General features: G+C 41.7%; 3 protein-coding genes, 1 non-coding gene and 2 pseudogenes across 5 annotated transcripts; all 6 read left to right on the top strand.

Moving 5' to 3' along the window:
* Positions 1-867: 867 nt before the first annotated feature.
* On the top strand, positions 868-2625 carry LOC117838824 (uncharacterized; annotated as a pseudogene).
* TRNAA-CGC (transfer RNA alanine (anticodon CGC)) lies at positions 1234-1306 on the top strand. The gene has a single exon. It is a non-coding gene; the product is annotated as a tRNA-Ala (tRNA).
* A 6-nt stretch (positions 2626-2631) lies between the features above and the next one.
* LOC140221589 (protein LPA3-like) lies at positions 2632-4591 on the top strand (annotated as a pseudogene).
* A 199-nt stretch (positions 4592-4790) lies between these two features.
* LOC117838851 (uncharacterized) lies at positions 4791-8063 on the top strand. The gene is made up of 9 exons (XM_034719035.2): positions 4791-5034; positions 5531-5557; positions 5779-5858; positions 6070-6142; positions 6345-6402; positions 6892-6946; positions 7167-7191; positions 7363-7454; positions 7758-8063. The coding sequence occupies exons 1-9, from the start codon at positions 4912-4914 to the stop codon at positions 7786-7788; spliced, it is 564 nt and encodes a 187-aa protein (XP_034574926.1). The 5' UTR covers positions 4791-4911; the 3' UTR covers positions 7789-8063.
* A 719-nt stretch (positions 8064-8782) lies between these two features.
* On the top strand, positions 8783-14427 carry LOC117838815 (signal peptide peptidase 2). The gene is made up of 12 exons (XM_034718990.2): positions 8783-9022; positions 9761-9907; positions 10036-10151; positions 10258-10409; positions 10505-10590; positions 11031-11158; positions 11282-11332; positions 12184-12270; positions 12368-12437; positions 13077-13213; positions 13305-13382; positions 14124-14427. The coding sequence occupies exons 2-12, from the start codon at positions 9868-9870 to the stop codon at positions 14214-14216; spliced, it is 1038 nt and encodes a 345-aa protein (XP_034574881.1). The 5' UTR covers positions 8783-9022; positions 9761-9867; the 3' UTR covers positions 14217-14427.
* A 4317-nt stretch (positions 14428-18744) lies between these two features.
* LOC117846504 (glutamate receptor 3.1) lies at positions 18745-24153 on the top strand. 2 transcript variants are annotated; one of them, XM_034727716.2, is made up of 8 exons: positions 18745-18908; positions 19344-19561; positions 20156-20473; positions 20580-21928; positions 22022-22299; positions 22663-22694; positions 22784-23190; positions 23465-24153. In XM_034727716.2, exons 3-8 carry the CDS (start codon positions 20209-20211, stop codon positions 23936-23938), a joined length of 2805 nt encoding a protein of 934 aa, XP_034583607.1. In that variant the 5' UTR covers positions 18745-18908; positions 19344-19561; positions 20156-20208; the 3' UTR covers positions 23939-24153. The 2 variants fall into 2 exon arrangements, with proteins under 2 accessions (XP_034583607.1, XP_034583600.1); XM_034727709.2 differs by lacking the exon at positions 19344-19561.
* The last annotated feature ends 90 nt before the right edge of the window (positions 24154-24243 follow it).

Genomic DNA, 24243 nt, shown 5'->3' with positions numbered 1-24243 from the left:
GGGTTGTTTTTTGGCTTTTTGCTTGCTTAACGATGGGCTGGTGTTGTTTGTTTGTTTCACATTAGCACATATATGCAGTTGGACTTGATATGTAGCTGCCTAGCAAGTCCTTGGGCTTTCTGGTACACGAGTTTGCGTTTGACTTGATCTGTTGATGCATACTGCCATACTGGTCAGGGACCTTTGGCATATTGGGGGCCCGGGGCAGCCGCCCCAGATGCCATCACTACAGGGCCGGTCTCCTTCTGCACCTTACCAGCGGCTTGTGAGACACAAGGAAAGGCAAGAATACACGTTCGCTAGGTACATGTACCAACCAATTCAACCCAAAAGTTTAAACTGATAGGAAGAGGTGGGCAATTCACTTATACTCCAACACTCCCCCTCACGTGCAGATCTCCGGCTGCATACGCGGAAATTGGAGTGAGCTGCAATTATTTTATTTAATCGTGCCCGCCAATATTCGAACTCGAGATCTCTAGCTCTGATAACATATTGAGTTGCATGCATCAAACAGTTCAACCCAAAAGCTTAAGTTGATAGGAAGAGTAGGCAATTCACTTATACTTCAATAACTAAGCGAGCTGATAGAAATTAGTCTACAGGTTGGCTGCAACGGCTGTAGCTGCTGCTGGCCAACTGCTGCTATTTGTAAAGCTCGCATGAAACTGGAAAGTTAGCTTTGGTTGTTTTCATTGAGTATCATGGCTTAAGTTTTGCTTCATTATTATCGTGTATTCAACACTGAATTGAAAAGTGGTGTGTATATAACTGAATATATGTTTCTAATGATTGTTTTAATGCAGGCAGACGAGCAAGATTGGATACTCTTTTGTTTGATGACTACATGTAAAGTCAGAACCCTCTGAATGAATCCCCTAATTGGTAGTAGCAATGATGCATGTGGTAGTTTATGGTCTATGTTCGAGCAGTCATTGCAGGTTGAATGTCTATGGTTTCGAACTTGTGTTGGATTGGCTGCTGGTTAGGCATGCCTTTTGGTTCACTCCCCTCCTCGCTTTGCAAAACCCAGCAAGCCTTGCCGCCCCTGCACCAGCGGTCAAGTCCTCAGCAACCCTGACTGGCTAGCTACCGTAGCGCCGAAGGGTCACCATGACCGTCCTGAGACTCGCTCGCCGCCGGCCGGCCAAGGCAAATTTGTCCTTGCTTTTTTGCGGTGATTTGAGGTTATCAGAGTATAATTAAGCTCACTTCCCGAGGGGAACAGCAGCCGGGGGTGTAGCTCATATGGTAGAGCGCTCGCTTCGCATGCGAGAGGCACGGGGTTCGATTCCCCGCACCTCCATTATTTCGGGCTTCCGTTTTTGGCTTCATTTCCAGTGGCTTCGGTCCCACCTGCCAGGGACAGCAGGACTCGATTGGCCTAGTCGGAGTCTCGCGCCAGCGGCTGTGTCGTCACTCGTCGTCTGCTCTCCTCCACTCCTCCCTCGCCGCACGGCCATGGCCGCCCCGGCACCCACGGCTCTCTCTCTCTCTGCGCCCGCCATTTCCGCCTGCCGCGCGCGCCCTCCGCCGCCTCCTCTCCCTCTCCGCCTCGCCTGCCGGCCAACCGCCTCCTCCTCGTCCTCCTCGCGGCGGCTCCGGCCCCGCCGCCTCGCCGTCTCGCCGCGCGCGGAGGTGGGGACGGGGACCGGCACCGGGGACGTGGAGGCGCTCAGGGCCGGGGTTTCCGTGTACAAACCGCGCTCCTACGACGTGCTCGTCTCCGACGCCGCGCGCTCTCGCCTGCGCCATCGACGACGGCAAGACCCGCCTCGAGATCGAGTTCCCGTAAGCTCACCCCGCGCGTGCGCGCTCTTCGCTTTGCTCCGTCTCTGTCCCCATCGCCTGCATTCTCTGCTTACCGCTCATTTCCTTGTTGTTTCACGCCTTGTTCGTGGGTGTCCCTGCTTCTGAATTGAGACGATGTCAAGGCCTCTGCAAAGCAGCATCTCTTCTTACAAGGTTATTACACCTACTCATCACACTGTGGTCATCCTGCATCGTCTCTTCTTACTAGTTTTGACACCAATTGTTCCCGCACTATGAATTTTCTGGATTCTTGAATTTTCTTACTCCTGAGGCACAATGATTGATTATATCGAATTAGAGATTCATGTCAACAATACTGAATTTTCTGTACTCCTGAGGCTCAGATGAGTTCATTGATGCTAACATCCAGCTTGCTCTTGTTGTTGCAAGGAAGCTTAAAGAGCTCAAGGGGACCAGGTCCTGTATAGTAAGTTCAAGCTTCATACGCCATTCCTGATGCAGATACACATCAGATGTGCAAAGCCATGCTTATTCACTCTCTTCTAGTTGATTTCAGGTGTTTCCTGATCAACCTGAAAAGCGCAGGGCCTCACAGTTGTTCAAGACAGCTATAGACACGGTAAACAATGCGTCATCGAACAATATCTTTATTAGAGGGTGGAAAAAAACAGTTTTTCTGTTTGTGCTTTACTGAAACTTTGGTAGGAGCTTGCTTATAGTAGCATGTCATTTAAATGCTCTGCTTTCTGTTTCCACTTTCTTTAGATTGAGGGTGTAACTGTCAGTTCCCTGGATGATGTGCCCACCGACCCTGCTTCTTCAAATCAATAAGAAATACACTGGATTTTGACTTTTCAGATGACAACGAAGGTAAATTATCTTGATCCAAATACATTTTGAAAGCAATAACTATGCGACCTCAAGTCTAACATGAAATTGTGGCTCATTTTATTATGTCAAAGAGTTCATACCACTCTGCGGCATGGTAGCCTTCTTGTACAGAGGAGCAGCATACATGCTAAAATGTTTATTTTTAATGGCAAGCCTTTTCATGTTAATGAATTATCACAGCCTCAAAAAAGAAAATAAAAGGATTACTGATTAGTGATTAGTGAATGTGTGCATCAGCTTTATGCATATGAATCTAGCATAGGCAGATTATTGACATTCATTATGATGCTATCATCAGAGCATAAGTTCAATTTCCATCATAGAAGAACCATCAGTCAGTTTGGACCCTATCATAATTCTCATATAAACATCCCCTAATAAGTTAGTCATAACTAGTTCTCTGGTGTGGATACAAATCGATGGAAATCTGATGAACCACCATCATTATATATATTCATCAATAGCAGCACACGTGACCTTGCTTCTATAGAGAAGTATGTGGTATGTCTAGGATACGATGCTTCTTTCCTTGGCAATGTGCATTTATGTGTTATCACATACGGTTGATTCCTTCTTTGTGCTTTTGCTAATTTCAGGAGAAGTTCGCCACATCTGTTCCCGCCCTTCTATTTAATCTTGAATTAGATACTTTGTGGTATGTGTCATATATTCCATTCTAAAACTTTTGAGTGCACTATGAGGCAGTGGCTTATGTAATTCATCCTCCAGATCTGACTTGGGGCTTCTGGGATTCCCCCCAAAAGATTCACATTACCGGTTTCTTTCTCAGTTCACCCCAGTATTTTATATCAGGCAGCGTGACTACTCCAAGGTATTAATTTGTTTTACTTCTATCCACCTCGGCTCCTAGCGATGTCCTTTGTGTTTCTGGCATCCTGTACCATCTGTGACTAGTTTCCCTTCTTTACCGTGTAGACAATTGCAGTTGCTCCATACATAGTGAATTACAGTGGCGCTGTATTCCGCCAATACCCAGGTAATCTTGGAGAACATTTTGGCTTATTTAGATTTCTTCACTTGAAAAATTTATGGTTTGAAACATAGACCTGCCGTGCTGGGTTTGCGATAGAAGACCGAACTGAATAAATGCATCATCAGCTACTGACCTACTAAGTTTCTGTTTGTTCAGGCACTTGGCAGGTTATGCTGAAGCAGGCTGATGGTTCTTATGCATGTGTTGCAGAGAGTGCAGCTCGGTTCACTTTAGGACAGGTCAGACCATAAGTTACTTGAATAAATTTAGTTTATGTTTTCCTGCTCTCGTGTGTGTTTGAAAAAAGTAAGAAAAAAAAATACTAACTTCGTTTGAGCTTGTTGGGTCTGCCATTCAACATCTTGTCTTTAGGCCAAAGAAGAACTGTTGAGAGTTATCGGTTTACAAGAAGAAGGAAGCTCACTTGAATTTCTCAGAAGAGGATACAAGGTTCAGATCTCATCCCAGCCAATAGTTGATAGGACGAATACGCTCCATTGCAATTTCAAACTTTGAAATTCAAAGTGTCATCTTGCATAACTTCATTTCTTCAGAGCATCAGTTTTACTAGAGTTTCCATGATGCAGAATGCTACATGGTGGGAAGAGAACGTTGATCAGGAGAGTCGGCCGCATGGCGAACTTGAGTTGCTGCACCTGCTGGCTGGATGTTGATCTGATCAACAACAAATGGAAATACCAAACGAGTTCATGACTTGGTGTAAACGAAATTACAGAAACAAGGCATGTACAGTGTGGCATTGCCTGTGCTGCAACTACGTGTACCGGCATGCGAGTTATGGATTTGTTTTTACCTTTTTTGTGACTTTATGGTGGTTGAGTTTTGGCTATGTAAAACCTGAAGGATCAACTGCAAAAATGCAGGGAACTCCAAACTTGATTTAAAATCTCGTGACTCGTGTTTTGGGTGCCATGTATATTTCTACAGTAGAACATCTGCTTGCAACAAGACATTCATGTATTTTGCGCTTGGTCAACTCTTTTTCTTTCGAAATTGTTCTTGGTCACTTCTCTTCTCTTGCGTGAAAGACACGAAGAAGGAAGAACTGAGTGGAGTAGTAATAAAGCTGGTCCGCATAGAATTCCAGAAGCTTCCGACAACTGAAAGAGTACGGACGTATTTAAACATGCTCAAGATCTCGGGGGTCACATCTGCAAAAAGACCATCACGCGGAAGCGGAGACTGGAATTCGGGAGGGAGACGACGCTGCAGGCTGCACCAGATCGCGGGAGATGGAGCCGAGAGCTGCAATCCACAGATCCGTCGCCCTCATACTCCTCGCCGCCATCTTCGCGGCGGCCGCCTCCTCCGCATCCGCCATCGGGGACAAGTGCGCCGCCTGCAAGGCCGTTGCTGTAAGTTCCCTTTTCTCTTCTCTTGTTCATTCTTGGAGCAATCCTGCTTAGTGTGACTGAAACCATTTTACACCAGCGAGGGGAAGAAATTGGCTTCGACCTTTCCCGCTTCTTGTGAAGCTATAGTGCAGGATAGACCATGACCTGGATCTTTTAGCGTTCTCTGTAGAATTTTGACGCTGGTAGAGCCCGAGTTTGGACTAATATGGGGCCCTGACTAGCACTACTTTGTTGATAACTTGAAATTAGACTAATAACTGTATTAACGGGGAAATTTCAGCACTGAGGTAGGAAAATCATCATTTTGGCGTGCTTATGTGTTTGGAGAACTATCATGTGTAGTAAGTGTAGTCAGTTGTTTGAAAGATTGAGTTTGAGTTCTAGGGGCATGTACTGCTCCCTTGTTCCTCTTTACCATCAGCAAATGAACTTCATATTCAGCAATTTGCAATGCACACTGTATATTATCTGATGGATCTATTGATCTTCTTTCCAGGCGGAGCTAGAGATTGGAATTTCGAGTGTAAGTAAATCAATAATCTTTCATGCATTTGCCTTAAGTAATTCTGACCATTGTTCACGATGCTGATTTCAGTTGTCTGTGTAATACAAAAGCTTTATCTTTCTCAAATGAAGTTATCTTTTACAATTGATAGAACAAACGTTCCATTGCATATATCATATTAGTTTCTCGGTTATGGCACAATTTGATCAATTATTTTTTTACTGAAATCTCTAATGCAGGAGAAACCAAGAAATCACTTGGACTTGCGCAACCGCTTGAATTCTAAAGGTCAGAGGGAAGGGAAGGTCATTGACTACAGGTACACAACCATCATAATAACACACATTGACGATGATGAAAAAGATGCTTATTGGAAATATATGTTGAGGGGAATAATCCCTGATTGAACACTCCACATGGAGCGTATTTGATCTTGATGGGCATCTTTGGTTTCACATAACAAGTTATGGATGTATTGCACTGCCTACTTTTGTCATGCTATGTAGTTGATTCTGTATACACATGTGCAGAGTCAGTGAGCTTCGGGTTGTAGAACTTCTGGATGACCTGTGCGATAAGATGCAAGATTATACCTTGCAGAAGGTACAACACAAAGATCTATTGCTGTTTTATTATTTGTACTGAATGCCATCTTATCGATGCTGCTTCCCTTTTCTGGATATGTCATAAAGATGCTATAAATGTAGAGTGGATTATCAGTATACTTTAGTATTGATTTTTTCATTCAGCATCAGGATGTTCGCAAGCATTTAGCCACCAACGTAACTCCTTTTTTTTTAAACAGTTGGAATCAGGTGGAAAAGGATGGGTGAAAGTAACAGATTGGAACAGCTTTCAAACTGGTAATCTTTGTCAACTCTGTGGCTGTTAAATCTTCTGAGACTTGTTACTACATCCATACTGGGAGCTCAAAGTGCAATTCCAATCCATGGTTTCTTGCACTGTATTAGTGCCTTCTGCCTGCTTAGTTTTTTTCTTGCATGCATCACCCCAAAAAAGGTTGCAAGCACTAGGTTTAGTACTGTGTTTCTGCTCATTGCTGAATGTACTCACCATTAGACTTATCACAAGCAACTCAGCTTCAGTGATGTCAAAATAAACTTGGAGGATATTACCAAAAAGGCAAAAATGATCTTAGCAATCAATCCAGTACAGGAAATGAACTTGGATCATCTGGTGGTAAATCTTAATGCTGAATGACAAGCAAACAACAAGTCGTACCTTTGGATTTATGTTGATTCATTACAATAAAAACATTTATACATGTATTAGAATTAGAATTGTTTCAAATGTGTAAAATTATATTGATTATTTTACTGTTCTTTTTGTAGAAAAGAAGGCAGCAGCACGAGCACATTCCAAAAATCTGTCCACCTTCTGTGGAAGGTATGTTATGTTTCCACTAATTTTGATGAACTTCATTGTAATAAGCAGCACATATAGGCAATTTCAGTATTTTCTTTCCTATGAAGTCTGGAAGAATGTGGACTGTACTGAATACATGATTTTCTTTAGAGCACACATATATTTGTTGTGTAAAGAAAAGATATACTCTCTCTGCAGCTGATTATTGAGAGAATGAACTGACCAGCTTCACTTTTTGCAGGTTACTTGAGGAAACAGAGGATGAGGTAGGCTTATCTTGGATGCCATTCATACCGTTCTACCACAGTTTGGTTTTAGCAAATATCTTATTATTAGCTTGATTGGTAGTTGTGTTTTGTTTTTGAATTGTATGTTTCTTAAAAAAATTGGCAAAACAAGGCCTTATGATTCTTATTCTTTTTCTGGTTCATTTGCAGCTCTCTGAGTGGATAAAAACAAGCTCCTCAGAATCGGAAAGTGTGAGCAAGGCCCTTTGTGAAGATATTAGCAAACACTGTCGGTCCACAAGGTATGTCATATCTGTCGTATCAATTATCAAGCATAGATAGTCAGGAAATGTTTTCTGTGATGGCTTTTGGTGCCTACATAAAGAATTACAGCAAGGTAAGGCATTTAGTGTTTGTAAAATAAGATCTTTTTGTTTCAACCAAATTTCTAAAGAACATTATGTGACAAGGCCATGTCAGCTGTAAGATTCTTTAGCATGCTTGTGAAATAAGGATGCATGCATGTTTGTACGTTCACACAATGTACATTTTTCTACTATCTGATTGCTCTAAAATATGTCTTCTTCCGTTTCCTTATCTTCCAGTGCTACCATCCAGATCGATGATGAACTATAACACACTGCGCCCAGTGAAGCAAAACATATGGCAGGCTGGGAAATGTCTAAGGACAAGCTCAAGTGGTTCCTGACACCAATTTAGTCATACATGAAGCTGCCATATCTGATTTTCTGTGTTGCTCTCGCATTCTTGTACTGAAAAATGGGACTTGTAATTCGTTCCATATGATGTTCTTGCCTTCTTGGTCTAAAGTTTAGACTGCTCCATAGAGAACAACTGAACAGCAAATTTTGTATGCTGAAGCACACTTAAAAACAGCCAGTTCCAACTAACCTGTCTTAAGGCTATCTGAAATCTGAGTGCTTTATCGAGTGCGAGCAGTGCTCTGAATTGTCCAGTGCTACGCCATGTTGAGTGCGGTTTTCACGAGGGCAATGCATCCCAAGATTAGTGTGCCAATGAGATCTCATCTCCCAAGATCATATGCATTTTGCATAGAAGACGCAATTTGCCAGACACATAGCTCTAATCGGACAGTTGGGGGTTGACATGATAAGTAAGAATTCGTGGCTCGTCAGAGTTGTTGCTATGATAAACCAAAAACAAATCGTTGCAGTACGAAATAAAAATCGCACATTGTGAACCAAGCAAGCACGTTTGATGGTATGGCTGGCAACGTCTACTCAAAACAAATATCCTTTTCAATGCATTAGAAGATTGCAATCTCTTATTTCCAATACACCAGAAGATCTCAGTAAGTCAGTATCTTATTTCCAATACACCCGAAGGTATCTTTTTTATCTTCTAATAAAGTTGTCAATTTTAATCATTTTATACTTGTTCACAAATACTCGTCAGTCGTTATGCATGGGATTCGAAGGATTCTGGTGTGTGGGTCCCTGCTGGTCAACCGAAGGAGCCCCCCAAGTTGAATGTTACTGCGGGCCCACGCTGTCATTGGAGTAATAACGGCGTCTTACTATAAACCGTTTCGCTGTAAAAAAAATCCCCTTTGTCTCCGCTCTTCTTCTTCTTCCTCCTCCCTGTCCCCTCCTTCCCTATTAATTCCCCCACAATTTCCTCCATCCTTCCCGTCCCCAAATTCTACGCTCCTCCCATCCCGCACAGCCGGCCTCACCGCCGGCGACGGGACGCGACGACCCGCGGGCCGGACGTCCTTCCGCCTGCCCCAGTCCCACCGTCGTCGCCCCCCTCAAAACCCTTCGGCTGGGGCTCGGGGTCGAGGACGCGAGATCCGGCCGGACTGACTGACTGATTTCCTCCTTCCTCGGTGAGTAAACCATATTCCCCGTGGGGGGTGCTCCGTCGTACTAGGAACTCGTTTCGTCCGGCGGGATCTTTCATTTCTCTGCTGCGATTGCGGGTGTCAATTCCCAAATCTTCGTTTTCTCGCGGCTCAGTTTGTCGCGGATTCGTTTGCCGCGTTGGTGCCCGGTTAATCGAACCCGTGCATCTAACCCGTGCACCCGTTGGTCCGGTTCGATTAGGCTCTTGTTCAGCGCGTAAGATCGATCTCAGTTGACCCCTGATGTCTGAAAAATCTCAGTTGACCCCATAAGACTTGGTAACTATGGTGAGGGTGTAATTCGTATTAAAAAAACCATCATGTCCTGCTTAAGTGTGCCCCTGGGTTTTGCGGACCAGATCTTATGGGAATTGCTTCTGTTATTATGCTGGTTTTTAGGACAAATTGATTCTTCTGTTAATTATGTGGAAAATTCAGTTGTGAGATGATAAATATCAGAATTGCTATTGTATCCGTGCATGCTTTTACTTGGGGACTTAGGTGTGAATACCTGAATCATTCTTTGACCTTACAGTACTGCTGAGCTTTTGTATCATGGACTGTAAGGAGGAAATAAATAAAAATTACGTCTGTTCCATCGTTAGATGTTTCCTACACTGTTAACCTAACTATTTATTATTCGATAAAAAACTTGAACTTTAGCTGCTTCAGACCATAAAAGTAAAGTCTTGCTTTGCTGAGCCCTCATTTGTATGTCTCCAGGGATAAGATTGTGAAGCACCTGTGCCATCATCATCATCAGCTTAGCAGGGTCACTTTGATATTCCAACGAAGGGCACCTTGCTAGCCTCCCTGATTGCCCCCTAGCAATGAAGACGCATGAGCGAGCTGCCAATTTGGCTCTTGCTGGTGCGTTTCTTGTTCAATTCAGTCATCGCTGCCTTTGCAATCTTTACCTTGATACCTTCTTCCTTTTCTTTTGATAAAAATGAAAACTTGCTGACCTCTGCATCCTCTTTTTTTAACAATATATGCAGCTTTGAGTTTGGCGCCACTTGTGGTTAATGTAAACCCAAATGTGAATGTGATATTGACAGCATGTCTTACTGTCTATGTCGGTTGTTACCGTTCTGTCAAGCCAACTCCACCCACTGTAAGAAATATGTTTTTCTTTGCTAAGTATATGTATCTTCTGGGTATTGCCTTGACATGAAAATCATGAGACTAATTGATTTTTTGTGCATTTTTTTATTATGCAGGAGACAATGTCCAAGGAGCATGCTATGCGTTTCCCCTTAGTGGGAAGTGCTATGCTTTTGTCATTGTTCCTTCTATTCAAGTTTCTTTCAAAAGACTTGGTCAATGCTGTGCTCACTGCTTACTTCTTCATTCTTGGCATTGTTGCTCTTTCGTAAGTCCAAATTTTCTTGGAATATCTTTTGCAGACGTGTACACTTAGTACTGTACTTATGAGCTAATGAATGCATTCGTTCCGTTGTCATGCAGAGCAACATTGCTTCCTTCTATAAAGCGTTTTCTTCCAAAAGAATGGAATGATAATCTCATTGTTTGGCAGGCTCCACTTATCCACTGTATGATCCTGAACTCTCTTTGATGCTCATTCTTGTTGGTCCAGTTGTGCAGATCTTGAGATGTTACTGCATCTATGTTTTTAAAGATATCCTGTTGTGCTATTTGATTGTATCTTCAATACTGCTGTAATTGAAATAAAAAAAATGTGGTGGCTGAGAGTCGATACACAAACTTATTGTGTGGCCTGAACGATTTTGAACTTTTCACAATTGATGTTTTCAACCCACAAACAAAATGATGTTGCTCCATGCAGATATGGCCATTTTTCTGTGTAATTAGAAAAAATTACTGACATGGACATATATTCTTGTTGACAGCATTTCATATGGATATAGAAGCTTCATTTTTCTTTGTGAAATAGATGTATCATGTGCCAGTTGCCTCCCTTTACAATCTTTATTCTTGAAGATGGTTTAAGTCCATGAATTGCTTATTTCAGCACTCTCGGTGGAGTTCACGAAGTCACAGATTGTTGCTTCAGTCCCGGGATTTTTCTTTTGCATGTGGTATGCGTCTAAGAAGCATTGGCTAGCAAATAATGTTCTGGGAATCGCTTTCTGTATTCAGGTTTGTTTCTATGATTTAACATTAATATGCATTACTAAAGATTATGGGGTAAAACCTTCCTGAATTTGATTGTTGTCATCACCAGTTTTACTTCACCAGAGTCTTAACACTTCAATTTTGTAGGGGATCGAGATGTTATCCTTGGGATCATTTAAAACTGGGGCCATTCTGTTGGTAAGTTTTTTTCACCGATTTTTTGCATTGTTTTGAGCACACATATTTGATATTTCTATTTTCTGGTATAACTTCTAAGAACACATCCTCATCATTGCAGTTATAAACATGTTCTTATTTTATCATCTCTGCACTATCATGTTTTTTTTTTCACAACTGAAGTGTGTTATATATGAGTAATAAATCTGAATCATCTGGGCCTAATGTAACTTGGGGTTTGTTTTTGGTGTACCAAAGGATCTATCTGTTATGCACTATAGAAACTGAAAGTACTGCTTGCTGTGCTGTATATGGATTTAAATTTGTACTGTTTCTAACTGCGGTCATAATTTCGGTCAAAAATATTTGTGGTCATAATTGTGTCCCTATCCTCTTAACATGTTCGATATATTTTCTAATCTTTACTAGTGTATCATAGAGTCAGGTTTCAGACCATACTTTTAGTGTTCTCCCGCCTCGCCTCTCCTCTTTGACCAAAATGACTTTTTACTGCTATATCTGTCCTAGCTGTGGCAACATATTGGCGAGTTAACTTTTATGCTTTGACTTTTTAGTATGCACTCTGTCATACCTCTTGAATTATGAAAAAAAATAGTTTTCTCGTAATATTAGCAAGCTTTGATTTATGATCACATTGTTTCATGAATATTAAAATATGGAACCTTATACTGGTTTATAATAGTTCTGAAGTAATCAAGCCCTTGCATTTTTTACTGCACTGTTTCTGAAAATAATAGCTACAGCAATTTCATCAGTTCTCGTTGAATTGATTTCTGCCATTTGTTTCAACATAGTGCCACTGTCTCATTTTCTATTCATTTCTTGACATTCATATGTGAATTCATTTTCAGGCTGGACTTTTTGTGTATGATATTTTCTGGGTGTTCTTCACTCCAGTTATGGTCAGTGTGGCTAAATCTTTTGATGCTCCGATAAAGGTCAGTGCTCATTGTTAGTGAGCTGTCTTTGTTAATACCGTTGTTGGTTGGTTCCATTTCATCATTAACTAATCTGGCTCTGCTTTGTTTTCCACAGCTTCTGTTTCCAACTGCACATGCTGCACGGCCATTCTCTATGCTTGGCCTTGGTGACATTGTGATACCTGGTCAGTAGTAAAAAATTCTTTCTTTGTGCTATTTTGCATTCTGCTTATGTTTGCAGTGAATTGATTCTTTTCCAGTTTTCCTGATTGAATGGTAATATATCAGCCAGCAGCCACAGTATGAGTGCCAACTTCATTCTACATGATTATCTGCAGCAAGCTGCTATGTGTATACTGGGACTTTGTTAGCATATCTAAGGACAATTTACAAATTTGTTGCATCAATGGAGCTTTTTTTTCCTTGATCTATGGGGATGTATTGGAGAGAAGTAATAAGTATAATAATTCTAGATTTATGGTATAGTTATTGGTTAGTTTTGCTATTTACATATTCTTTTAGTACTTGGCTGAGAATCAGTGCTGCAACTAGAATTGGTCCAACTGGAATGGGATCGTGCTCAGATATTGCTGTTTTAGTTGGGCCATATGTCTAGGTCCATGCTCACATTTTTTTAAAGATATCTGGTTGCATGCCCTCTCTTGAGTTATTACCATATCCATTTTTACCCCTAGAGGACAACACTGTATATATTCAACTGTGATTTTATTCAGCTGATATCAGCTGCATAGAAAAACTGTGATTTTATCAGGCAGTTTCTATGTCATTCAGCATGTAATATGGATTTGTACTTTTGGTTCCAGGCATATTTGTTGCACTTGCCTTGCGTTTTGATGTCTCAAGAGGTATCAAGAACCGTTACTTCAACAGCGCATTTTTGGGATACACTCTGGGTTTGACAGTGACCATCATTGTAATGAACTGGTTTCAAGCTGCACAGGTGAGTTCATTACTCAGGTTTACTGCCTTTTTGTCCCTTATTTCTATCATCTCTGAAATATTGATATGGGTCATTTTTTGGGCATATGCAGCCTGCTCTACTATACATTGTTCCTGGTGTGATTGGTTTCGTTGCTGTTCACTGTTTGTGGAATGGAGAAGTAAAACAGGTCAGATTCTGAATACTTAATGCAGCTACCATCCAAAAAATTGTTTCCTGTGGCCTCTTCTACCTCGTCCTTTGCTTTGAACTTTTAAGTAGCATAAAAGATACCATTGTTGCACACTGAGTAAAACTGTTCGTTTTCATGGGCCCAGTTCTGTTCATGAGGTTTTATGTTTTGATGCTTGCCTCTTAACTGTTACTACAAAACAATGCCACGCCTTAGAAAACTAGCGCAGGGATTGCAAGAGAAGGATCTTATGGCAGAAGTTCATTTCATGCTACAGTTACTGTAGTTTAATTATCCAATATTTTGGGGGTACGCTAGTGTTCTTTAAAGAATAAATAACAATTGTTTTCAATCAGATTTCTTCATCACTTTGAATTGTGATTAACCGAGTCAGTCACCTAATGGGGCCCTTCCATTTGTATGTTCGGGTTTCTGTACTATCAGTAGTATTAACTGTGCCTCTAGCCTTTTCTTACTTATGTAATAGATCTTCAGCTGAGTCATGCAGGAAAAGTTGTCCTTGGGCTGAGTTGGTATTTCGCTTTGTGATGATTAATGGGCTCTGTAGTGTTGATGTGTTCTGTAGTTCCATCCTGTCATTTCGTTCATCTCGTTGTCATCTCATTTATTTTTTGTTGTGGCTGTGCAAGTTTTATCCCTTTTGTTTCCCGAAAGTAGGTAAGTAAAAAAGAGGTCTTGGCAAGATTGACTGACTATATATGTATTTTGCACATGCAGCTACTGGAGTTTGACGAGTCAAAAGCTGAAGCGGAGGAAGCCGGTGAAGAAGAGCAAGATGATAAATCCGAAGAGAACAAAAAGGTGGACTAGCGCTCTAGCTAGATTTAGTTCATGATGAGGAGAAAAAGCAAGGCACAAGTTTTCGTGTAAGGTGGTCGGCAGCTAAATGGACTTGGCGACCTCTGATACTGTCTCACTTAAGAACTTAGAAATGGTTCACATGATACAACTGTTTTTTACCTTGCGGATTATTTGGTTCGGAGAGTTGAAGATGAGGGAAAAGATTATGTGACTTGCGCGATGTCCTGACCTACTGTTTTCCTTACTGACATCCATCTCTTGGTTTAAGGATTCACCAGAATTCTGATTTGGCCATCGCATTCCATGGTATCTCGTTGGGTTCCCTACTGTCTATCCAACCACCCAGAAAGATTTCGCTGGCCTCCACGATGAAAGGACTCGAGAGATGTTGACGAGGACTTCATTCCTTGTTCCAAATTGAGTCAAAATTTACCAGACTTTGCCTTTCTTGTTTACTTTACTTTGATGATGATTTAAAGGTGGAGAGGAGGAATCCTTTACATGCTACAGTATGAGTATGGCGGATGTGCAAGAAAGGAACGGCACAAAGTGGAATCCGGTTCGTAGTCACGGCCCAAAAAAAAGCTGCGGCCTTATGCCTTGCGTGGTGTTTGCATTTCCGAGGCACTGCACCGGCCACCGGGTGCTTACACCCCCCCCCCCCCCCAAAAAAAAAAAAAAGGATCAATGAACAATCACAGATTTCGACATCATTAGTTAGGATTCCCCGCCGGGGCTTGTGTCGAAGACCCAAGGGCTCATACTAAGTGCTCATATTTTCGGCTACTTTCTTTCTGAGGGTAACTTCAATGTATTTGGAAGTAGTTTATAGTGGCGTACACTATGGGTCCGTTCGGTTGGACTTATAAGTCAGCTGAAAAGTTGAAATGGCTGATTTGTTGGGAGAGAAAAACACTGTTCGGTGGTTGATAAGCCGGCTGATAAGCTGAAGCGAACAGAATCTATGATTATTGCAAACTTCACGATGGTATGTAAAGTGATAGGACATGAAGGGAGAGAGGAGAGGAAGGAGAGAGATAGAGAGAAAAGTGGGTGGAATGAGAGAGATAATTTGTATTTTATCTCTTATGAGCAGATCATAAACTTATGATACCTTTTACTGTAGACTACTATATGGACCACCCTTCATAATGGTTCAGATAGCTGAATTGGAATATTTTAGTCACTATGGACTGGTTTTGAAGACCATGATGTGTTTAGTGATGGTTGATATGGGATGGTTTATTCGTTTCACGAATCCATTCTGCATTATTATAACCAGTTTTCAAGATGTTTCTTCCCAACTAGGCGTCACTTTGATTTGTGCGACATCTGGTGCGTTGCACGATCACGGGCACGGCTACGAAGAATATTCATATTCTGCCGTCTGTCACGCTTTGATTTCCTTTTGTTTTCTCCCATTTCTTTCTTCTCTCTTCACACTCCAAAGTCAGCCGGTGCACGACCGGAATGAAACGACTTTCGGCTGCTGGTATGACCTGAGCCAGCTCTATCTGCGTTTCCATTTGATTTTGGTTTACAGGCTTGTGATCGAGATGCCAAACGTAGTATAAGCTTCACATTATATTCAAAGATTAAAAAAGAAAGTCTTCACATGTTGGCTAGTTGCTTGTAAAGCCACACAGAACTTTCAGCAGGCAGCAGCATCTGATGCTACTCGCATGCATGTGGCATGTCAGCGTACGGCGTATTTGGGTCTTTTCCTGTTCCGAAAGCAAAAAAAAAAAAGACATATTCTCTGATTTGGACAGCTCAAAGATCGCTAGGGAGTTTCTTCAGTGCCCTTTATTCCTCATGTAATGCCTTGCAGAATAATGGAATATAATGGGTTTTTTTCCTTCTCAAGTAACGCAAGATCGATGAGCGGTTCCAATAAGGTGAAGCAAGACAATTACTCTGTTATCGCTGCCTGCCCCCTACTCGCTGATCCAAAAATGCTAGCAACAAGCTGCAGTAACTAGTAAGCTGTAGCAACATATTGTGCGTGTGCCGTACGCTACAAACTAGTAAAAACTAAAAAAAATTGCTATTGGTTGATAATCACGAGAGAGACGACAAGCGTACATTCTTGAGGTGGACTTGATCGAGTGATAGTGATGTTTGTGAGCCTAGCTTTTGGTCTCGTGTTACACTGCACGTTATATTCGCTCTACGTAGTTGTTGGTTTCTTGCGAATCGTTGTCAACCTACGTGCACTTTAATATCTACGGAATTTGGCACCTGTCCTTTTCGTACTCCTCGATATCCACAGGTTATATATACGCAGTAAAAAGTTAATTACTGGCTAATCAAATGGGTGTCTTGCATGATTTTTTTTTCCAAATTGTACAGTACAGATGCAAACGCTCAAATATACACACGCGTACTCATCCCTACGAACACACCAACGAATCATCATAATGGATCTTAATAGCTTGTGCAAGTAACGAAAATGATGATAGCTCCAAGGAAAGCTGCTGGCCCCACAAGCTGTCACCTTCATCACCTCCTAGCATTTGTCTTTGTCAGGTGTCACCCCCTTTGCCTGCATACTGTCCCTCAGACAGAGATCACATTTAGAGAGTGTTCTGTCACATCGGATGTTTGATATTCATTAAGAGTATTAAATATAGATTAATTATAAAACTAATTGTACAGATGAAATCTAATTCGCGAGACGAATCTATTAAACCTAATCAGTTCATGATTTGACAATGTGGTGCTATAGTAACCATTTGCTAATGATGGATTAATTAGACTTAATAGATTCGTCTCGCGAATTAACCCAGGGGTTCTGCAATTAGTTTTATAATTAGCTCATATTTAATTCTTCTAATTAGCATCCGAACATCCAATGTGATACTGCTAAAATTTAGCACCTAACATCAAACACCCTAAGTACATGTTCGATTCTCTTGACTATCAATTCAAATACGGCAAGAATGAGCCTGTTAATGCCTGCTGATTATCCACACCTACGATGCCCATTGATGTCTTATTAGTCTGTAGTACTAAGTATGTTATTGTGAGCAGAGCAGTGATCACGGCGTCAGGACTCAGGAGAATATACCTTACCATCTTGACATGACCGAAGAATAAAAGAAAAATAGAGAAAGAAAATATCTCTATTCCTTTCTTTGCCCATTCACACACTCCAAGGCTCGTCGAGGTTGCACGGACAAGGAGCAACCGGGCACCGTTTATTTTCTCGTAGGCTACCAGCAGGGGTTTATCATAGGACTATGGCCTGTCCTGCATGGCACACCATGTGAAGATGCAACAGAGCACACCATCGCCATCCACCACTGGGGATGTGACACGTGCACGCACGGCCGGCCATGGTCAGCTAGGCGCACGGCACGACGTGGAATTCACAAACGATGTGATCGTGAACCTTGTCCATCTTTTCCTCCTTAACCCCTTGGTAAAGGGCAAAACATGTGCTTATCTGGTTAATTTGATATGAAATTCTTGTACTGCGAGACAGCTCAACAGTTACATGAATAATAGATGGGTAAAGGAAACATCAAATGGGACGGAGAGATATTTCTCTGTGTATCAGGATAATCGCATGAACAATGCAAAATGTGCCAACTATAATCGGTAATCCATACATCCTAAATTAGTGGATTAGTATTCGTTTTGATTTTTCTAGATACATCATTTTTACTATGTATCTAGGTGCATATTAATCTAGAAAAGTCAAAATGAATAGTAATTTGGGACGGATGGAGTAGCCTACAATGGATTGGAACGCTCCAACGACCAACATGTCCAAGTATCTCTTTGCAAGCAGGAAAAACACACTTTTATGTAAGTTTAGCAAGATGGGCTGGGCATGGTTTAGTAAAAGGTTCTATTTGAATCAGCTAGCAAGGGACAGTTTGAGTTAGTCGGGAAATTATAGAAGCATATGCTTGTAGATTGCAAAATTGTAAAGGCTGAATCAAAATCTAGTTCGTTTGAATCAACTGGAGCTTTTTAAATCCCCAGTGCAGAAGCTGCTAGCAGTTGAGAGCATGTAGTTTGTGAGATTATAAAAGCTAGATTGTAAAATGTGGACTTGTTTGGATTATAATCTCTAACTGACCCAAACAGCAAACATGACCAAAGGCTAGCATGCTATATCACTCATTTTCTTCCCAAATATTATATCAAACCTTATAGCAATACCATGCTACTATACTTATAAATGATTTACTTAATTGGCATATCATCTGAAAACATAGTAGTAGATCCAAGTCAATAACCTCCGGTAAAGGTACTACTCCTACAAGTCAAACCACACCTAATCCGATAATGGATGCAAAGTAAACCCTTGGTTAAGTAGTTAACTATGCCAGTGACAGCTCAACAGATGGCCCACATTGCAATCATTACGGGCTCACGGATGACGTGGCACGCCGTGTCCACCCCTGGTTTCACCTACAGCTGCACACAGGGGGTCATTTGCTCCCGTGGGGCCCACCTGCCATCTCCCAATCTCCATCTCCATCTCCCTCTCCCTCCCCTGTCCCCCTCTCCTTCCTATAAACAGCCAGGCTCCAAAATAAATGACCCCGAGAAAATGAGCTCCAGGGAAGGCCAGCGCCGCCCGGTCCTGGGGTCCTGAGGAGGAGACGAGAAGTCAAGCAGAGCAGGGTCCCGACGCGGAGACGACGACCAAGATTTCTTCTTCCGGGGGAGCACCGCAGCCAACCCGTAAGTGCCCTTGCAATTCCACCTCCTCGTGCTGTTTCCGCGTCATCCTCTTCAACATTTCATTCCTCGAGGCTGGAGCCGAGCAAATCCCCATGTCCCCAACCACCAATGGCTGCCATTTCCGCTCATTTCTCGGGTTCTCAGAGGTGATTCGGAGCAAAGTTGTGTCCTTTGGCTACTTTCCTGCAGTTCCTCTGTTGATCTTTGTTGCTCCCTCAGCAATACTAGTAACTCCTGGCAGCATTAGCACCTGGCCTTTTTTTCTGTGGTTTGATGGGAGCTGGAGCAAGGAGTTCGTTACAAGGCTTCACTTAGGTTCATCCTGTTGGTCATCACTTGATAAGCACGCACAAATCGCATGAGTGGCCGTCCGAAGATGCTCGTGTCTAGTTCGTTCGGTTGCTTGATAATTGAGGCTTTGCTGCACTTTTGCAGGAAGCACCCTCGACAGTTTGTGTTGGAACATACTAGTATGGAATGTACCTCGTGGCAAGCGTGCCTAGCAATACCGAAATTGATTGTTTGACACTTTGACTTGGACAAAAAATTTCTAGTGTGGGATGTGTGTTTGTTTCTTGTTGTCTGCTTGTTCGACACAAGGAATAGAAGGGACATCTTGATTGGTTGGTTCTTATGCCTTGCACAGTACCAAGGTATGAACATCCAGCTTTTGTTCTTTTCATTCGTAGCAAAAGGGTGTGCAAATTGCAGCAGATGGAGTGAGTGAGGTAGCCACACGTTTATCTATCACTATTAACTAATGGACCACAAACGCATCTGGTTTATGGGATAGGGCCATATGAGCAAAGTTGGCTCCGGATGATTCTTGCCGGAAGAGTCTAAGGCCCACTTTAAGCTTTTTTTAGTTGAATGTTTCTCTTCTTCCTAGAAATAGTATAAATATATATCATGAATTGCGGCCTCCCAAAACATTTTGTTCTATACCAAAATGAGTATATGTCATTCATGATATATTTAGGGAGTATTTTTTTCGATAAGGGAAGCTTTTATTGATATCAAAATAATAATCACTATTTGTTCTGTCTAAGTTGCTTTTCTTTGGATTCTACAATCTATCTGTTCATATTGTTATAAATTCCTATATTTGATTCCGTCATGTCTACATTTGTTGATCTCCTTTCGTAGATTTTTTTCTCTTGATTTATAATATCAATATGTTGATTCTTTTGCACATTTCTATATGTCCATCCTAATAACAGTGTCTCTGTATTTTCTTTTCTTGACAGGATTCCCACTTTTCAAACTCATTGATAGCAACCTTTGAACAATTTGAGCCAAAATGAAGATAGTGTTTCTCATGTTGTTGCTTCTCTCCCTGTTCCTCTTCCCTAATGGGATCCACAATAGCTTAGCTGCAAGGCCTTCAGTTGTGAGTATCGGTTCTATTCTTCGGTTTAACTCCACCACTGGAGGTGTTTCAGCGGTTGCCATCCGTGCGGCCTTGGAGGATATCAACTCTGATCCGACAGTTCTAAATGGAACAATGTTACGGGTTGACATGAGGGATACGAATTGCGATGATGGTTTCCTTGGCATGGTTGAAGGTAGAACATCTTTAATACCACTACCATTTGTTTTGCACTGTTTAATTGTGCGTGCTTCTATTCTAGACTTATGTTCATGGATATGATACAGTATTCCCTTTTTCAGCTTTGCAGTTCATGGAGACTGATGTTATTGCAATCATTGGGCCACAATGCTCTACTATTGCTCATATCATTTCGTATGTCGCAAATGAACTCCAAGTCCCTTTGATGTCCTTTGCATCTGATGCAACTCTATCATCAATCCAGTTCCCATTCTTTGTACGGACTATGCCCAGTGATCTCTACGAAATGGCAGCTGTGGCGGCAGTTGTTGATTACTACCAATGGAAGATAGTTACTGCCATATACATTGATGATGATTATGGTCGAAATGGCATTGCTGCTTTGGATGATGAACTTACTGCTAGGCGCTGCAAAATTTCCTACAAGGTTGGGTTTCCCTCCAATGCTAGGAGAAGTGAGCTTCTACATTTGTTGGTTACCGTTAGTAATATGGAGTCTCGTGTTATTATCCTCCATACTGGTGCGGATCCCGGTCTCAAACTTCTATCACTTGCAAATGGACTAAACATGATGGGCAATGGCTATGTATGGATTGCAACTGATTGGCTTTCTTCTTATCTTGATGCTAATTCATCAGTCCCTGCTGAAACTATAAATGCCATGCAAGGTGTTTTGACTGTACGTCCACACATCCCTGAGTCAAAGATGAAGAGTAATTTGATGTCCAAGTGGAGGAGCTTAAGCAAGAAATACAACCACAGTAATCTTCGCCTAAGTGCTTATGGTTTTTATGTTTATGATAGTGTGTGGGCAGTAGCTCGGGCCTTGGATGCCTTCTTTGATGATGGTGGAAGGATTTCCTTTACAAATGACTCAAGGTTGCATGATGAAACTGGGGGAAGTCTTCACCTTGAAGCCATGAGTGTTTTTGACATGGGAAAAAGATTACTGGGTAAGATTAGACAGGTGAACTTCACTGGGGCGTCTGGTCAAGTGCAATTTAATGCTCAGGGGGAACTCATTCATCCTGCCTATGACATCATAAGCATAATTGGAAATGGCGTGCGTACCATTGGTTTTTGGTCAAATTATACAAGATTGCTATCGACCGTCCTTCCAGAAGACCTATATTCGAAGCCTCCTAATACTTCTCTTGCCAATCAACATCTCTATGATGTAATTTGGCCTGGGGAGACTGCGCACAAACCTCGAGGTTGGGTCTTTCCTTCTAATGCCAAGGAGTTGATAATCGGCGTCCCCAACAGACATAGCTTCAAAGCATTTGTCACCCTAGATAACGCTACTGGGAAAATGACGGGCTATTGCATCGATGTCTTTACTCAAGCATTGTCTTTACTTCCTTATCCAGTTACATACAGGTTTGAACCTTTTGGCAGTGGTAATGAAAATCCTCATTATAATCAACTTATACAGAAGGTTGTGGACAATGTAAGTATGGACAAGCAATTTTTTTGTCGTGGTTTTTCCTCCTGCACATTTCTTCACGTGATAATGAATGAGCAGAGTTACCTTATCCTGCAGGAGTTTGATGCAGCAATAGGGGACATTGCAATTACAATGAGCAGAACTCAAACCCTTGATTTCACTCAGCCCTTTATTGAGTCAGGCCTAGTTATCTTGGCTCCGGTCAAAAAGCATATAACAAATTCCTGGGCTTTCTTGCAGCCATTTACATTGGGGATGTGGTGTGTTACAGGGTTGTCTTTTCTTGTTGTGGGTGTGGTTATTTGGGTTCTTGAGCATCGAATCAATGATGAATTCCGTGGCTCACCACGACAACAACTAATAACTATTGTTTGGTAAGGAGCTGAATTGCACCCTTTTTCACTTGCGTACATCTGTTCATTTCACTTACAAAGGTTAAGTTTTCCAACATTCCTGTGCAACATAGTACACATTATAGCAGCCTTTTTATTGTGTTTTCAACATTGACGAGTTGTTCAAATGGAATATCTAGCAATTAAAAAGGAACTTAAATCCTGCAATTGACAAGAAAAGATGTCTGCATTTGCATAATCTATTTTCACGTGATATTATGATGTATTATCCTCTATTTGTTAGTTTTGTCTGTCAAAGTACTTGACACGTATTGCTAAATGCTTTTTGATGGCTTCATTCTTTCCTATGAAATGAGTGCTTATGATCTGTTTTATTCTCTGCAGGTTCAGCTTTTCAACTCTATTTTTCGCACATAGTGAGTAAACTAGCCTTTCCTGTTCTATCTTTCAGTGCAACCGACCTTCTGTTCTTATGTGTCACCTCCATCTTTAATTCTTTTACCAGGAGAAAACACTATGAGCACCTTAGGACGTGGTGTTTTGATCATATGGCTATTTGTTGTTTTGATCATTCAATCCAGCTATACTGCAAGTCTTACTTCCATCCTAACTGTGCAACAACTTGATACTTCTATAAGAGGACTTGATGACCTGAAAAATAGTGATTATCCTATTGGTTTCCAAGTTGGTTCTTTTGCAGAAGAATACATGGTCAAGGAACTCAACATCTCACGGTCAAGGCTAAAAGCTCTAGGTTCTCCTGATGAATATGCTGAAAACCTCAAGCAAGGCCCTAAGAGAGGAGGTGTTATGGCCATTGTTGATGAGCGCCCCTATGTTGAGCTGTTTTTGTCAACTTACTGCAAGATTGCTGTAGCTGGCTCAGATTTCACCAGTAGAGGATGGGGCTTTGTAAGTACATTGAACTTTATGTTCACTTGAAACATATTCTATTCTAGGAATATAAAGAGAAATAAATTTGATAATTCCTTACAAGATTATCTACAATAACCTTACAGTATTAACTACAAGAGTTCCATCTACTGTTCACACAGCTGTTAGCCCCCACACACTAAGATTATGGAGCCTTTCTTGCACTTGTTTGCAGCAGAAGTCTAATATCTAAAGTGTAGATCACTTTGTTTCATTCATTCAAGCATAGCATCTTAAAGCCTCACTCTTTCAGGCATTTCCAAGGGATTCCCCTCTGCAAGTAGACCTGTCCACCGCAATCCTAACACTGTCGGAGAACGGGGAACTGCAGCGGATCCACGACAAGTGGCTCAGGACAAGCGATTGCTCAGCTGACAACACCGAGTTTGTGGACTCAAACCAGCTCCGCCTTGAGAGTTTCATGGGCCTATTCCTCATTTGTGGTGCAGCATGTGTCCTCGCACTGCTCATTTACTTCGGCATCATGCTACGCCGGTATCTGAGACATGAACCGCCGGAATCTATCTCTGCAGAGGGAGGGTCATCGAAATCGAAGCGCAGCCTCAAAAGATTCTTCTCATTTGTCGATGACAGGGAGCCACCAAAGCAAAAGCGATCCTTGTGTCTCTCAGGAAGTTCAATGCCAACAACGCCTACCAGTAATGTTGACATAGAAAGGCCGGTGAGGCCAATCAGAAATGGAGGTGTCGTTCATATAGAGAGCTAGTGCCTGTGCATACGTTTGGACCTGAGATACATCATCTTTGGGCCAATTTACACGGTTCTTATATACGAAATTAGAGCCAAAGGCTGCGGTAGCGAATTGTATTGGTCGGTTTTTAGCACCCTAGCAATAGCAAATCGTCTGAGTTTGGCAACTGCAAAATTGTACAGAGGCAACCCTTGTGAATGGTATTATGAATGGAATATATTTCTTTTTCATTTTGTTCTTTCGTATTTCTCTTATCTTGCTTTGTAATGTATCTTCTGGCTGCCCTTGAATTGATTTGGCAAGCAGAGTCTTTGCTTATG

The sequence above is a fragment of the Setaria viridis genome, chromosome 1 (genome assembly GCF_005286985.2).
Source record: "Setaria viridis chromosome 1, Setaria_viridis_v4.0, whole genome shotgun sequence".
Taxonomy (NCBI): Eukaryota; Viridiplantae; Streptophyta; class Magnoliopsida; order Poales; family Poaceae; genus Setaria; species Setaria viridis.
This window is presented reverse-complemented; position numbering and strand designations above follow the sequence as displayed.

What these genes read in the sequence shown, in the direction of transcription:
- LOC117838851 (XM_034719035.2), top strand. Translation starts at nt 4,912, where the DNA reads ATGGAGCCGAGAGCTGCAATCCACAGATCCGTCGCCCTCATACTCCTC. An exon ending in AAGATTATACCTTGCAGAAG is followed by an intron (nt 6,143 to 6,344) that starts GTACAACACAAA and finishes TTTTTTAAACAG; the next exon opens with TTGGAATCAGGTGGAAAAGG. An exon ending in TTGAGGAAACAGAGGATGAG is followed by an intron (nt 7,192 to 7,362) that starts GTAGGCTTATCT and finishes GTTCATTTGCAG; the next exon opens with CTCTCTGAGTGGATAAAAAC.
- LOC117838815 (XM_034718990.2), top strand. Translation starts at nt 9,868, where the DNA reads ATGAAGACGCATGAGCGAGCTGCCAATTTGGCTCTTGCTG. An exon ending in GCAGGCTCCACTTATCCACT is followed by an intron (nt 10,591 to 11,030) that starts GTATGATCCTGA and finishes TGCTTATTTCAG; the next exon opens with CACTCTCGGTGGAGTTCACG. An exon ending in GGAATGGAGAAGTAAAACAG is followed by an intron (nt 13,383 to 14,123) that starts GTCAGATTCTGA and finishes TTGCACATGCAG; the next exon opens with CTACTGGAGTTTGACGAGTC.
- LOC117846504 (XM_034727709.2), top strand. Translation starts at nt 20,209, where the DNA reads ATGAAGATAGTGTTTCTCATGTTGTTGCTTCTCTCCCTGTTCCTCTTC. An exon ending in TTTCCTTGGCATGGTTGAAG is followed by an intron (nt 20,474 to 20,579) that starts GTAGAACATCTT and finishes TCCCTTTTTCAG; the next exon opens with CTTTGCAGTTCATGGAGACT. An exon ending in CAACTAATAACTATTGTTTG is followed by an intron (nt 22,300 to 22,662) that starts GTAAGGAGCTGA and finishes TATTCTCTGCAG; the next exon opens with GTTCAGCTTTTCAACTCTAT.